Here is a 15,514-nt window from a genome sequence, read left to right as displayed (position 1 = left end):
GGGCTCACCTTCCTTAAGTGGGACCTGTGCTCACAGCCCAGCATCGTGCAGATCGACTGGTATTCGCCATGGAACACCACTATTGGCAGGTCCACTATCAGCGCCTCGTTCTCCTGACAGTTGAGAGCAGGTTCACACTGGGCACATGTGACAGATGTGCAGGAGTCTGAGGACACCATGGTAAACATCAGTTGCCTGCAACCTGTTATTGTTACTGAGCTTTTTGAGGCTTTGCTCATTATAAGGCTTCTTGTTCATATGAAGTTTGTTTAGCAGACACTTTAATTCAAAGCAACTTTGAGGGTTAAGGGTCCTGCTTGCTGTGTCTGGGTGAGTTTCTGCCAGGTGCTCTGGTTTCCTCCCACAGTTATGCAGTCAGGTTAATTGGAGATACTAAATCATTCTAGGTGTGTGTGTGTTTGCCATGTGATGGACTTTTGCCCAGTGAATCGGACCCACTGCAACCCTGATTAGGATTAAAACTGATTTATTAATTTAGAGTAGCCAGTGTACCTTCTGCATGTCTTTGGAATGTGGGAGAACAATGGACTACCAAAGAGAAACCTGCACAGACACACAAAGAACAAGTGTTTCTCTATAAGGCTTTGCCGATCACAGGGTTTAAATAGGGACTAGTTTCAGGGTTTGCTCAGCATCAGAGTCAGAATCAGCTGTATTCGCCAAGTATGTTCACACACACAAGGAATTTGTTTCTGGCTGTTGTTAGCTCTCTACAATATACAAACAATACAATATACAGACAAAGGCTTTATGCAGACAATGAACAAATTTGCTAGGTAAAATTTGCATATATACAGAAAATAAACAAAAATAGCATAAGATAAATAGTAAACATTAAAATGAAATTGTAGTATTATACAGTATGTGTAAAGTGCAGTGTGGCATGTAAACAACAGTTTAGCTTTAGTTATTTAGTTATTAGTAAGTTTGATGGCGTTTGGGGAAAAAAACTGTTACAGTGTCTGTTTGATTTTGTGTGTAGGGCTCTGTATGCCTGCCAGAGGGTAGGAGGTTAAAAAGTTTGTATCCAGGGTGTGAGGAGTCTGTGATTATTTTGTAGCGTGGGCAAAGGAGCACAGATGATTTTCTCTGCTTTTTCCACAACTCTTTGCAATCTGCATCTGTCCTGTTTTGTGGCTGAACCAAACCATACTGTGATAGATGTGCACAGGCAGCCCAGGTTCTGGACTGCTTTGCTTGGGGGGGCAGTAAAACATAATAGGTGGGCATGTCCTTTGTCCTTAAAGCCAGAACTTTACTCAGGGCTTGATTTGTGGAGGTATGATGACAGCAGAGCTAATGATACTGGTTAAAATTGAAATATGAGGTAAAGAAATAAAATGTTTAAGCGCCTTCAAACTTAAACTTAAAACCTAATGATAATCATGAGCTAACACTGGTGGTGTCTGACTTGACATGGAGGAGCCCTTAAATGTGACACTGGCAAGTTCGGTTGATTTTTTTTAAATAAGAAAACAATGCATTACAGGTTTTCCTACAATGTATGTTTAATAAATGCAAAATTCACTCAAAAATCATACAGAAAGGTATCAAGTAAAGTCCGACAGTTTAGCTGCTACTCACTAGCAGCTAACTGCTAATAAAATAATTTTAAAAATATTAACAGTAAGTAATATTAAGCAACAAACCACCACATTAAGCAGACGTTACCAAGAGGAAGTGTTCCCGTTCACACTGACAGAACCTGTCTGAGCTACTGAGCTGCTCGAAGCAGTCTGCCTGCTTTAGGATCAATCAAGCAAAGAAATAACTTCACTTCACATTTTGTGATTGATTCAGAGATCACTTTAAAATATAGCCTTTGCTTGTGTTGCGCTTGGGGGTCAGTAAGAATATTTTTCTATCACATTCAACCAGTGTTAAACTAGCTGTGACTGTTCTGGAGGCTGTCTTGCCTCAGAATGTCGTAGTCCAATCAGCGTCGCGTTGTGTTCCATACAGTACCACCCCTTTTGGGGCGACTCCACTCTAACTGAAAATCGCCCCAGATTGCTCTCATAGACTCTCATGTTAAAGCTCTTTTTTTCAAACTGCAGGCATTGCAATGCATTTTGAATGGCTTCCGGGAGGGCACGCACTTACGTGCTTGCGTCACACGTAATCGTTCCTTATTTGGAAACTAAACGTGATGTTCCGTATTTTTATCAATGGGAGAGAAATGCTGCAGATTAGACTCATATCAGTGTAACAACCTGTTATTACTTCAATGTTTGAGTAGCTCAGTTGGCAGAGCGCGCCGGCACTTTTCTCACTGCCCCCTAAGCAGCGCAGTCCAGAACCGGGGCTGCATGTCAGTGTGTAGATGGATTATGTAAAAATGTTGAGAAAAAATGTTACATGGTGTTCTTTATGTTGTTTTGCCTAAAATATGGTTCTGATTTATTATTATAATATAAATAATACATGTTAAACAGCCTAAATAAAACATTTTGATAATGTTCCTATGACGGTGTAGGACCTGTTATATTTTTTATAGGTGCAACCCTAACCGCCTACCCGCTCAGGTAAACACCTGCCTTACCACCCCCACCCTATGCCTTCCGCCAACCCGTCAGCCCAGGGTGTTCCTTATTTCCAGTTCTGAAAGTTGGCAACCCTAATTGGAGCAGCTAGCGATCTCCTCAACATGACTACCATCACCTCAGGATCTGCTGCACCTAAAATAAAATGCTATCTGATGAAGACTTTAAATTGTTAGTGTGAAGGCTTTACTTAATTTTATGACTGATGGTAAAGCTGGTCTCTCTCCATGTTCAAAGTTATTTGTGAGGACAAACTGACAGATGACTTCAAATGTTAATTATTTAAGCTTTAATTTACCCATTGAACGGGTCATCATCGCAACAATTGCCCCCCCCTGAGAGATTTGGCAGGAGCCGCCACTGACTCCCACTTTAGGTCATTGGAAATTATAGTTCCCAAGAGCCTGAAGGTCTCCACAGTATAGACACGGTGCTGTTGGATATTGTGATGAGGAGTGTTTTCCTCATTGAGGCTTTGCTTACTACAAGGTTTCTTGCCCATGCTGACGCTTTACTCATCATATAGGACTTGTGTCCACATAAGAGTCGAAACAGCGGAAAACAATGGTTCTGATTAACAGCCTGTGCGTGATTAGACAGAATGAGTCCGGTTCATTATGCTGGATTAATCTGATTGGTTTGAGGGAGGAGTAGGTGAAAAACAGGACTGGTGTGAGAGGATTAAAGGGGCGGGACCAGGGTGCATTTCTGGGGGCGGATGCGAAGCTAAATACAACCGGCTTGTAGCTGCATTTCTGCGGCAGGTACACACGTCTTTACGTCACTATTTTGGGGGGTTTAAGGACAGACAGACCTCCTATACACACACACACACACACACACACACACACACACACACACATATATATATATATATATATATATATATATATATATTCTAACACACACATCACCTCTTGTTATAATCCATCAGGGCGGATTGAGAGGACCCACACCCGCGTGTAGAGGATGCGCTTTGGATATTGCACCTGAAACGAGGAAGCATTGTTGTCTTTGTAAATAAAGGAGACATTTAAATCTAAACATTTGGCGGACAGTAGGAGGCTGTTTAGGCATTTTGTGAAATCGGTGGCGTCTTAATCAAGCGATCCGAGGTGCAGATTATGGACACGTTCATTCCTATTGGAATTTAGTGTATGTTTACAGTGCGGTCACATTGACTGCCAGTGTTTTAGAGTTGTTTTTTTTACTGTTTATTTTTCCATTCTGATCGACTCTGTTTGCTGAAAGAAAGAAGGGATGCTGAACTCCTGTACCTGGCTGCACGGTTGTATTTAGGCACACTTTAACAGAGATAAATCCGGTAAACACCTCGCCCCGTGTGTACCAGCAATCGCTTTTATTATTTCAGTGTAGTTCTCGCCCAGGCTGCAAATCTGATCAACACTTCACCAGCTTAGACTTAATACTGTATTAAAACAGAAGTGAACATGACGGACGGACCGAGACACCGGGGCAGCGCGAGCACCGGAGGAGACGAACCAGCACCGGCTGCGAAAGGTGAAGGACAATCATCCGTGGCTTTGAAGAAAGAGATCGGGCTTGTGAGTGCATGCGGCATCATTGTCGGTAAGTAGTGAATTTTGTATATCTTATAGTTTATACCAGAGATGTATGATGCAATGTGCTTAGTTATTGTGCATAGTTGTGTGACTCACAGCACATGCAAATTTTTGATCTGCAAAAGCTGCGCGCGCGCACACACACTTGAGTCATACTCAACACACCGATCACACACACCAATCATGCTGCTACTCAGTTCACTGATCACAGTAACCTGTACTGGTTATAGACATGGGTTATACATCAAACACACTACTTAACTGACCCATCAGACTAACCTACAGTTGAGTCATACTCAACACACCGATCACACACCAATCACTGATCACAGTAACATGTACTGGTTATAGACATGGGTTATACATAAAACATACTACTTAACTGACCCATCAGACTAACCTACAGTTGAGTCATACTCAACACCCTGATCACACACACCATTCATGCTGCTACTCAGCTCACTGATCATAGTAACCTGTAATAGTTATAGACACAGGTTACGCATCAAACATACTACTTAACTGACCCATCAGACTAACCTACAGTTGAGTCATACTCAACACACCGATCACACATACCAATCATGCTGCTACTCAGTTCACTGATCACAGTAACATGTGTACTGGTTATAGACATAGCTCGGCCAGTGATAGCTCGGTGGTTAAGGTATTGGACTAGTAAACAGAAGGTTGCCGGTTCAAGCCCCGCCACCACCAAGTTGCCACTGTTGGTTCCCTGAGCAAGGCCCTTAACCCTCAATTGCTCATTGTGTAAGTCGCTTTGGATAAAAGCGTCCGCTAAATGCTGAAAATGTAAATGTAAATGTAGACATGGGTTATACATAAAACATACTACTTAACTGACCCATCAGACTAACCTACAGTTGAGTCATACTCAACACACCGATCACACACCAATCACTGATCACAGTAACATGTACTGGTTATAGACATGGGTTATACATAAAACATACTACCTAACTGACCCATCAGACTAACCTACAGTTGAGTCATACTCAACACCCTGATCACACACACCATTCATGCTGCTACTCAGCTCACTGATCACAGTAACCTGTAATAGTTATAGACACAGGTTACGCATCAAACATACTACTTAACTGACCCATCAGACTAACCTATACTCAACACGCTGATCACATATCGATCATGCTGCTACTCAGCTTACTGATCACAGTAACCTGTAATAGTTATAGACACAGGTTACGCATCAAACATACTACTTAACTTACCCATCAGACTAACCTACAGTTGAGTCATACTCAACACACTGATCACACACACTAATCATGCTGCTACCCAGCTCACTGGTCATAGTAACCTATAACCTAATAGAAACAGGTTACACATCAAACATACTACTTAACTGACCCATCAGACTAACCTACAGTTGAGTCATACTCAACACACTGATCACATACACCAATCATGCTGCTACCCAGCTCACTGGTCATAGTAACCTATAATAGTAATAGACACATGTTACACATCAAACATACTACTTAACTGACCCATCAGACTAACCTACAGTTGATTCATACTCAACACACTGATCACATACCAATTACTGATCACAGTAACATGTACTGGTTATAGACACAGGTTACACATCAAACATACTACTTAACTGACCTATCATACTGACCTACAGTTGCACTAGACAATGGGTCAACCTTAACCAAACTGCTGGACTCTGATCACAGTATCCTACAATTCTGATAAACAAGATCATCAACAAGATGATCAACTCCCATCATAGTAACATACAACACCTTTTTAAATAGACATGCAGATTACAATTGACTAGGATTACACATTTATCACACCAAATGAATGCAGTGATCAGGTTAACATACAGTTGAGTCATACTCAACACCCTGATCACACACCAATCATGCTGCTACTCGGCTCAGTAACCTGTACTTAACTGACCCATCAGACTAACTTACAGTTTCACTAGACAATTAGTTAATCAAACTGCTGGACTCTGATCACAGTCACCTACAATTATGATAAACTAGGAGGAGTATACAACACTCATACAACTCAACTCACAGATCAAAGTAACATACAGCACTTTTTTAAATAGACATGCAGATTATAATTGACAAGGGATACACATCTATCATACCTAATTAATGCAGTGATCAGGCTAACATACATTTACAATAGATTAGAAGCACACAACAATCATGCTACAAAACTCACTGGTCAGAGTAGCTTGCAGTTACAATAGTCAAGGGGTCCACATTAATCAAACTGCTGGACTCTGATCAGTCACCTACAATTATAATGGACAAAGAGTCAACTCAACATACAGCACTTTTTTAAATAGACATGCAGATTATAATTGACAAGGGCTACGCATCTGTTTAGAGTAACCTTTCTTCATAATGGACAAGGGACACCCACTAAACATTAGTGAGTTTTTTCAAGCAGGGATATGTTTGCATTTTACAAACTTTATATACAGGTGTTAATCAGCAACACAATCTTTAATTTAGCAAAATAATTTAGCAAAATAACACAAGATTAGAACTAGCCTTACATTTACAAGAGGTATGGATAATTTTTAGACCCTCATCATTTTTCATTCATGAATATTGTTAAAAGACCTTGACCTTTTGCATTTCACAGAAATGACTATATCTATTTTTGAGGCACTTGCAAATGGTTTCTTGGTTTTTCCCTCTGGGGGGAACCCCAAATGTTGTAAAAACTACCTTTTCATAAGTCATCATCAAGTACAAGAATCTCTTAACCAAAATAACCTACTTAGAACATTAAGTGTGTTCTTAATTATCTGCCAGGTCAATCTAACTCTCGCACATATCAGTTGCAGTATCTACTTAAGTCCAAGGTTCGTTTGTAAGGGTGGGTTCAAGGTACTGTAGTTTTTTCTACAGTACTGTATTTCTCAATCCTTATCCTGGAGAAGATCCAATGATTCAAATAAACAGGTAATTACCAGGCATGAACTAGCTTGAACTGGGCATCTTGCAAGACAATGCAGTCAATTGATGACTTTAATTAATTTGAAACCATTTAAATATAATTTGTACTGTCACTGTGCACTGTTACAAAAAATTCCTGTAGTGCATAGCATGTGACTTTAAATACACCCTTTTTTATGTATCGCCAAATGTAGCCTAATTAATAGTAACCAAGTGTGCTACAGTTTAGTCAATGCATAGCTAAATGCTGGTTAGCATTCTGCTATTGAACTAACTTTCAGTGGAAACAAATTGAAGTTTTGTTATGCAATATTTTCTCAGCAGTGATTCAAATACAAGCAAAACATGCCTTAATATAAATGCCCATCGGAATTGCAATTTTATGCAGGTAATATTAGCCCAGGCTAGCTAACTGCTAATACTCTAGCTAAACTAGCCAAGATTTGAAACCTCATTGTGCTCTAATTTAAATATTGAAGGTCATTGGCTCAGAAATTTGAGCTTAAAGAGTGGCATTACTGTTTAAGCAGATATACAGTCATCTAATAATTCTTCTTACAGATGTACTAAGAAAGACTTAATAAAAATAAAAAGTGGTGTTTTTAAAATATGATCAGCCTTAGCCAACAAATAGTTTAGCTGGTACCTGGTTTTAGCTGGTCAGGGTGGTATTTGATGGTTTTAGATGGGTTTCAGGTGCTGGTCTGGCTGGTTGTAGCTAGTCAGTCTTGGAGAATAGCTGGACAAACTGCTACACAAGCCAGAGCTGCTTTAAATGTACAGGGCAAGAATATTTCTGTACCAGAACTAAAATAAAGCCTTTTTCATGACACCCTTATCCAAAATATCATGTTCCTTTATACAGGGATGCACTGATAAACTCAAAAAGGTACAGTCAGATATGTACATGCAGGGCAGCTGATATCTTGACTTGTTTAACTTATCTTATTTGGCTTGATTATGAAGGTTGATAAGCCAGAAGTAGGAAAGCTTATCTGTGGTTATATAAAAGTTCTAAACTCCAAACCAGGGAGTTTGGCTAGTTACTATTGTGATTAAAGTTTCAGACATGGCAACATTCCAGTTTAGCTATCTGTCAGATTGTTGATATGCTAAACAGTGCTTGACATTGAAAGGTGCAGGACTTGTGCTTCACTGACAGTCAAGCACTAGTTATACTTTAGTAATCTGAAAGAACTGGTTTCCTGGCCGTGTTGTCATTATAAGATTGGAGGTTTTTTTTGATGTGTGGTATTTTCTGAGTAAGGTCAAAGTATAGAGGATAACTGACCTTGAAGACTACAGAGATGACGAGGTTTCTATGTAAACCGAATAGTCTGTGTGTTTCATAGACTCAGTGGGGGGGGAATAATTCACACTCAAAAGAGGAGGGAACATCGTTGTGGTTTAACGCTTACGCTCGGGTTTAGGTTAAGAAATATGTCACTAGATCAGCTTGTAATGGGTGCCTACAGCTGTCGCATTCGTAGAAAGAAACAGGAAATAAACATTGGCAAAGACTAAATGCCCTTGTAGTAAGAGGTTTCCTTGTAGAGAGGTTTCCTTGTAGAGAGGCTTCCTTGTAGAGAGGTTTCCTTGTGTATACAGCTGAAACAGAAATATTAGCTTGAGGTTTGTTTGATATAATAACTCAAAGCAGTGACCGCTGTACTACAGCAATATATAATGCTAACCATATGTACAACTACCACAGCAGTGGCGATTTCTCTAAGACTGCAAGGGAAGCTCAGCTTCCCCTAAAATGTCAAAAATTAAATGGTCAAATATGTACAGTTGTGTTAACATTTCATTGACTACAAACGTGTTAGAACACGTTCATCTCGAAGACGAATTCGTTCAGAATCAGCTTCTTATCACAAATCGACTGACTCGATTTTGTTAACTCCTCATACATTCCTGTGGCATTTGCCTGTAGAAGCTGAGCATCTATTCACTTCAACGGGACTGCATGGAACGTTTTTTTCATTGCTTCGAAACTCGCGGTCATTGGATAAATGCCACGATTTTGTCCCGCCCCCGGATGCTGAGCGTCTCTGGGGGTGAATGGAGCTGTGGGCGGGTCTGGACGTGGAGCTTCTGCAAGATGATTGGAGGATCAGTCGAAAGGCTGAATCCCGTTTTGATTGACGGCTATTTTGAGATCTACACCGTCAATTAATCACTGGGAGCTTCAGTCCCATCGCGGATTTTGCGAGTGAAGTCGAAAGACAAACTAAAATAGTTCTACCAGAAACAACAACTCTCATATTTCTCTATTATTTCTTTCTTTATTTCAATAGCTTTGTATTTTGTAGGTGTAATTGTGCGAAAGAAAGAATACTTTACTCAGCCGAATTCCTTCTTTTCTCTCACTCGCTGAGAGAGAGAGAGACATGGTCGGAGTTAACTTGTTTGTGACGTCACGTGTTTCGTGAATTTCGGTTTCTAATCCGAAATTTGTTCTTACCTTAAGTTGAAAAAGATCGTTTGTAACCAAAAATGTTCGTATGGTGTACCATTCGTAACCCAAGGGTTCACTGTATTTTCTAATTCATTCCACTGACATTTTTTTGTTAAATAATTTAACACAAATTATTCACAAACACAGGAAGCATTGTACAAATGTTAACCATCCTTTATTTGATGTTTTGTGGTCTGACCTTGGGAACTTTGTAATTGAGTCTAAAAGGAAACACAACGTCCTGATCCTAAGAAACATACTTGAAACTTGGAGGTCCTAGGGCATTTTTTTATCCATTATTTCAAAACAAGTAGTTCAAAAGCTTTTTAAGGTTAAGGTGCTGTTGTGATTAATATCCCCATTCTCATCACCTTAACAGCCTTAATTCATGAAACATTAGAACTGACTTTCTATAGAAGTAAATAAAATATCTTGTCAATGTTTACTGATGGCAAATGGTGGCTATTTTAATGATGTCCCACTAGCCTGTTCCACCATGTCTAGTCTAGTGTTTCATTTGAATGTTTTACTGTGGACAGCTTGCATGCTGTTGGCGGGTAAGTAGTTGCTTTGGTTTTTTTTGGCCTTTTTCATATACAGTAGATCTCTTTTTTTTTTTAGGTTATACTGCTTTATTGTTGGCAAGCACACAATATCAGTATGTATATCAGTAAATGTAAAATTCCATAAATATAAAAGAAATTCTATGGTATGATTTATCATTTTATAAATGACTGTAGCAGATTCTTTATTGGGTGGAATAATAAGACGGTACTTATTTTTTACTAAACCATGTTTGAATAGATATGGCAAGGATTATTATAAGCATTCTTAAAAATGACTTTTTGCATTAATGTACAGTATATTGACTGTTACATCAACTGCCCTTAGACTTTCATTACATGATATGTTCAAGGTGTACAAGTTTTCTTCCTTTTTCTCAGTACAGAGAAGTTAGGTTGAACATTACTGGAGTATTCTTTTATCAGTAGTTTAAGGTACATTCAGTCACACACTTCACGTGAAAGTTATTACCAGCTGACTGTCATGTCTGGTCTCTCGTATTTGCACAGGTCAGCCTTTGTTCTGGGAACGCTTCAGTGAATTTCTAAGATGGTATTAGAAACACCAATCCATATTTAACACTAACTAGGCTGAATTAAGCTAAGAACCCTAATCCAGAGGAAGTGCTTTTGCTTTTTTTTTTTTATGGAATTCTGTGAAACGAAAGAAGCCAGATTGCCAAATTTATACTATAAAGAGGGCTAAGGGTTTGGGAGCAGGGGGTTTGTGTCACACTCTTTAGCTTCATCATAGTTAAGGGGTGATTATTGAGTAATGATTGTGTAGACTGGCCCACCAAGGAGTGCATTCAAATGGGGTTCTGGAGTGTGTATATTATTCAAAGGTAGCAAGCCGTTCAGATGCAGTGCTATTTTTCCTTATGTATCCTGACAATTCCTGGCTAGTAGTGCAGCATATATGTAAAATAATGTACTTTACCAGAACCTTTGGAACCCTTCGATCAATTCCTCTTTTTGTTTTGGCTGATGGTACAAAATGCAGTAGAATCCTACATGAAGTCCCAACATTTAATAGTATAAAGAGTGAGAGTTGTTACTTATAATAACAGTGCATGACATTAGAAGTGTAGAATGTGTAGAAGACATTAAGTTGAACCAATATAGTGCCAAGTATCTGGACTGGGAGTTGCTGCCATGAAAAGGGTTTGTAAATTTTTACATGCACGAACACTAAAATAGTGTTTGTCAGATTGTAAAGTGATTTCAAATATGTTTTCTTTTGCATTATTAAGTTTTGGAGTTATGATGGCACTTGTAATGTGTGACTGGTGTTACATGGATTTAATAAGCAAATGAAGTAACTGACAATGTGATGTCCTCACCATTGATCCTCCTAAGCTAAAAAAAAGCCACGCTCATGCAATCATGGGTGTTTTCTTGTTTCTGAAGTTTCTGCAGCTCGTGTGTGTGTGTAGTTTGTAAGGGAAGTGAAAGCCACCTGACAACCTGAAAAAGCATAATTCTATTTTAATTTTGCTGTATAGATTTAGCCCATTGTGTGATGGAAGCTCAACTGTGAGTGCACAATGCTAACAGGTTAGACATAAACAGGATATATGTTGTTTGTGTTTAATCCCTTTTATAGAAAGCACAAAAACATCCAAGTGATGTACAGTCTATATACATCCTACCATTCTGCAGCCCACTACCACTGAGATCCAGGATTTTAATTTTAGCAGTGCTACACAGACATGATTAGCTGTATCTAGGGGAGGGGGTATAGCCAATTGGAGGTGAACTTGTCAGTGTGCTCTCAGTGCTGGTCCCAAGCCTGGATTAAATAAGAAGGGTTGAATCAGAAAGGTTGTATGTTGTAAAAACTGTGCCAAATATGGTCTGCAGACCATAATGATCTGCTGTAATGACTCCCTTAATACATACACTGATCGGCCATACCATTAAAACCACCTCCTTGTTTCTATACTCACTGTTCATTTTATCAGCTCCACTTACCATATAGAAGCACTTTGTAGTTCTACAATTATTGACTGTAGTCCATCTGTTTCTCTACATACTTTTTTTAGCCTGCTTTCACCCTGTTCTTCAATGGTCAGGACAGGACCACCACAGAGTAGGTATTATTTAGGTGGTGGAGAATTCTCAGCACTGCAGTGACACTGACATGGTGGTGGTGTGTTAGTGTGTGTTGTGCTGGTATGAGTGGATCAGATACAGCAGCGCTGTTTTTAATTACCGTGTCCACTCAATGCCCACTTTGTCATCTTGGTTGAGTTGGTCATCTTTTAGACTTTCATCAGTGGTCACAGGATGCTACCCACGGGGCGCTGTTGGCTGGATATTTTTGGTTGGTGTACTATTCTCAGTTCAGCAGTGACAGTGAGGTGTTTAAAAACTCCAGCAGCGCTGCTGTGTTTGATCCATTCATACCAGCCAGCACAACACACACTAACACACCACCAACATGTCAATGTCACTGCAGTGCTGAGAATGATCCACCGCCTAAATAATACCTGCTCTGTATTGGTCCTGGGAGAGTCCTGACCATTGAAGAACAGCATGAAAGGGGGCTAACAAAGCAAGCAGAGAAACAGATGGACTACAGTCAGTAATTGTAGAACTACAAAGAGCTTCTATATGGTAAGTGGAGCTGATAAAATGGACAATGTGTGTAGAAACAACAATGTTAACAATGTTATGGCTGATCTGTGTATATAAATACTGTATATGTGTGTGTATTAAACTTTATATGTTTTTCATTTACAGTAAGAATACTACTAGTAGTAACCACAATAATTAAACAGATAAATGTCAACACTAAATCAAGGTTAGTTAGTCACTAATCAGCTAATTGACTGATAAACAGCTGGCCCATCAGAAGCTGCTGTATTTCACTTTACCTTTTTACAAATATAATACTGCTAATAGCACACCATGCAACAACAATCAATACACTTTCGAATATAAAGTAACCTATTTTCAGCATACAATAAATTTCTCATAATTTATCTCAATATACCTGGTTCCTACTGGGTGGGCTTCAGAAGCTGTGATTAAGCAGCCTGATTGATAAACCGCCTCAGCACTAAAGATAACTCTCCTGTCTGCTTGCTTGCATTCGCCATAAACAAGGCTTATAAATACAGCACGATCAATAGAGCAACAGGGGACGATCAATACTGGGGGCTGGAGGCGATTAGCAGGATCTGGCTGGGTGGGAAGATTTATAAGCATCAGTACAAGATAACATTATTTGGATGCCTGAAACGCACTTAGGAACACAGACAGCCAAACGTTTTTAAACACCCAGTGTCTTATGCAGAACGATTAGTCCCACCAACATGCTGTGTATGGCCAAAAGTATGTGGACACCTGACCATCGGCTTGTAAATATCCCATTCTTAAGCCATGTGCTATATGTAGTTGGCCCTTGTTCCAGTTACAACAGCCTTCACTTTTTTGAGAAGGCTTTCCTTAAGGTTTTGGAATGCTGATGTTTGATGGGAAGGCCTGGCTTGACATTAACATTCCAATTCATCCCAAAGGTGTTCAGTAGGGTTGAAGTTATGGCTCTTTGCAGGCCATTAGAGTGTCTCCATGCCAGACTTCATTGGCTTTGGAAGTTGGGAGCATATAATTTCTTATCACCATGTTCTTCAATGGTCAGGACCCCAACAGGACCACTACAGAGCAGGTATTATTTGGGTGGTGGATCATTCTGAGCACTGCATTGACACTGACATGATGGTGGTGTGTTAGTGTGTGTTGTGCTGGTATGAGTGGATCAGACACAGCAATGCTGATGGAGTTTTTAAACACCTCACTGTCACTGCTGAACTGAGAATAGTCCACCAACCAAAAATATCCAGCTATAGCGCCATGTGGGCAGCGCCCTGTGACCACTGGTGAAGGTCTAGAAGATGACCAACTCAAACAGCAGCAATAGATGAGCGATCATCTCTGACTTTACATCTACAAGGTGGACCAACTAGGTAGGATTGTTTAATAGAGTAGACAGTGAGTGGACACAGTATTTTAAAAACTCAAGCAGTGCTGCTGTGTCTGAGCCACTCGTACCAGCATAACACACACTAACACACCACCATCATGTCATTGTCACTGCGGTGCTGAGAATGATCCACCACCCAAATAATACCTGCTCTGTAGTGGTCCTGTGGGGGTCCTGATCATTAAAGAACAGGGTGAAAAAAGTATGTAGAGAAACAGATGGTCAGTAATTGTAGAACTACAAAGTGCTTCTATATGGTAAGTGGAGCTGATAAGATGGACAGTGAGTGTAGAAACCAGGAGGTGGTTTTAATGTTATGGCTGATCAGTGTATAAGGATTGTCCTTATATTTATAGTTGTAAGCCTGTGTCCTGCCAGTGCATTGATTTATGCTGGTAAGATCATAATGAGACTCCTTAATATAATACATTTATTTTATTATATTTAAACTGTGGTGCCATGAGTGCCTTATCATCAAGTGTTTAACACTAGAGGTCACATGACTTTTTCTGCTGTGTCTAGGGGTACAAGAAAATAAATATGCACATAAAAGGGAAGTGAGGGGATGTGGTGTTTGTGAACAGGAAGACCTTGTGCTTGACTATTCCACTAGAGTCAGCACCGGACCGACCCATTTTTTTGTTGGAGCTGCATGTAAACTGTATTTTGATCTCTGGATGAACAGCTGAACAAAACTGGCTCTAACCAGTTCCCCGTCAGGGTGTGCTTCGAGTCAATTAATTCCAGATTAATATGATGTTCAATGTGCAGTCTGAGCTCGCTGGAACCCGATTGCTTGGGAAACTGCCCATGTCTTGCACAAGCAAGGTGGCATATGATGCCCTGGATAATCTGATGTTGTTGAGTAATGCACTTGGCTGGTAGTAGCATGCTGAAAATGTAAAAACATATTTGGTAAGGGATATATAAAGACGTAGAACGTAAAAAAAAATAGTCGTCATTGCTCATTAACAGTTCATTAACACTTCTTGTAGCTGCTAAGCTGTTAAGATTTCTTGCATGAACAGCTGTCCTCTGTTCATGCCACAGCACCTTATTTGGGTTCAAATGATTACTATTCTTGCATATTCTTATTGTTATTTTTTTTTATTTTGTTCAATGCCTATTAAGATTTAGGTTCATCTTTTGGTTGTTAGATGCAGAGACACCAAGTAGCCCCAAACCATGATGCTTCCTTCACCATGCAATCTAGTTGAAAAGTGGATTTGCAAAATGTAGCAAAGAGCATTTCTGCTTTGTCTTATCTGCCCATATTCATTCCAATATTGTTCATTAGCATCGTGAAACAGTTTTCTTACAGGGGAAATGCAGACATTTACATTTACATTTTCGGCAGTGGCAGCCGGCTGGGGTGTCTAA

General features: G+C 39.7%; 2 protein-coding genes across 2 annotated transcripts in view; one reads left to right on the top strand and one right to left on the bottom strand.

Moving 5' to 3' along the window:
• svep1 (sushi, von Willebrand factor type A, EGF and pentraxin domain containing 1) overlaps positions 1 to 179 on the bottom strand; it is a 202,795-nt gene extending 202,616 nt beyond the window's left edge. The window contains exon 1 of the mRNA XM_062993593.1: positions 9 to 179. Within this exon, the coding sequence (XP_062849663.1) occupies positions 9 to 179 (171 nt within the window). The remainder of the gene's footprint in view (positions 1 to 8) is intronic.
• Positions 180 to 3,823: 3,644 nt separating this feature from the next.
• Positions 3,824 to 15,514, top strand: part of slc7a8a (solute carrier family 7 member 8a) — a 37,681-nt gene continuing 25,990 nt past the window's right edge. The window contains exon 1 of the mRNA XM_062994336.1: positions 3,824 to 4,154. Coding sequence (XP_062850406.1) covers positions 4,016 to 4,154 — 139 coding nt within the window. The 5' untranslated portion in view covers positions 3,824 to 4,015. The remainder of the gene's footprint in view (positions 4,155 to 15,514) is intronic.

This window comes from Trichomycterus rosablanca, chromosome 4, assembly GCF_030014385.1.
Source record: "Trichomycterus rosablanca isolate fTriRos1 chromosome 4, fTriRos1.hap1, whole genome shotgun sequence".
Lineage (NCBI taxonomy): Eukaryota > Metazoa > Chordata > Actinopteri > Siluriformes > Trichomycteridae > Trichomycterus > Trichomycterus rosablanca.
The sequence above is the reverse complement of the archived record's forward strand: the minus strand, read 5'-3'. Positions and strand labels throughout refer to the sequence as shown.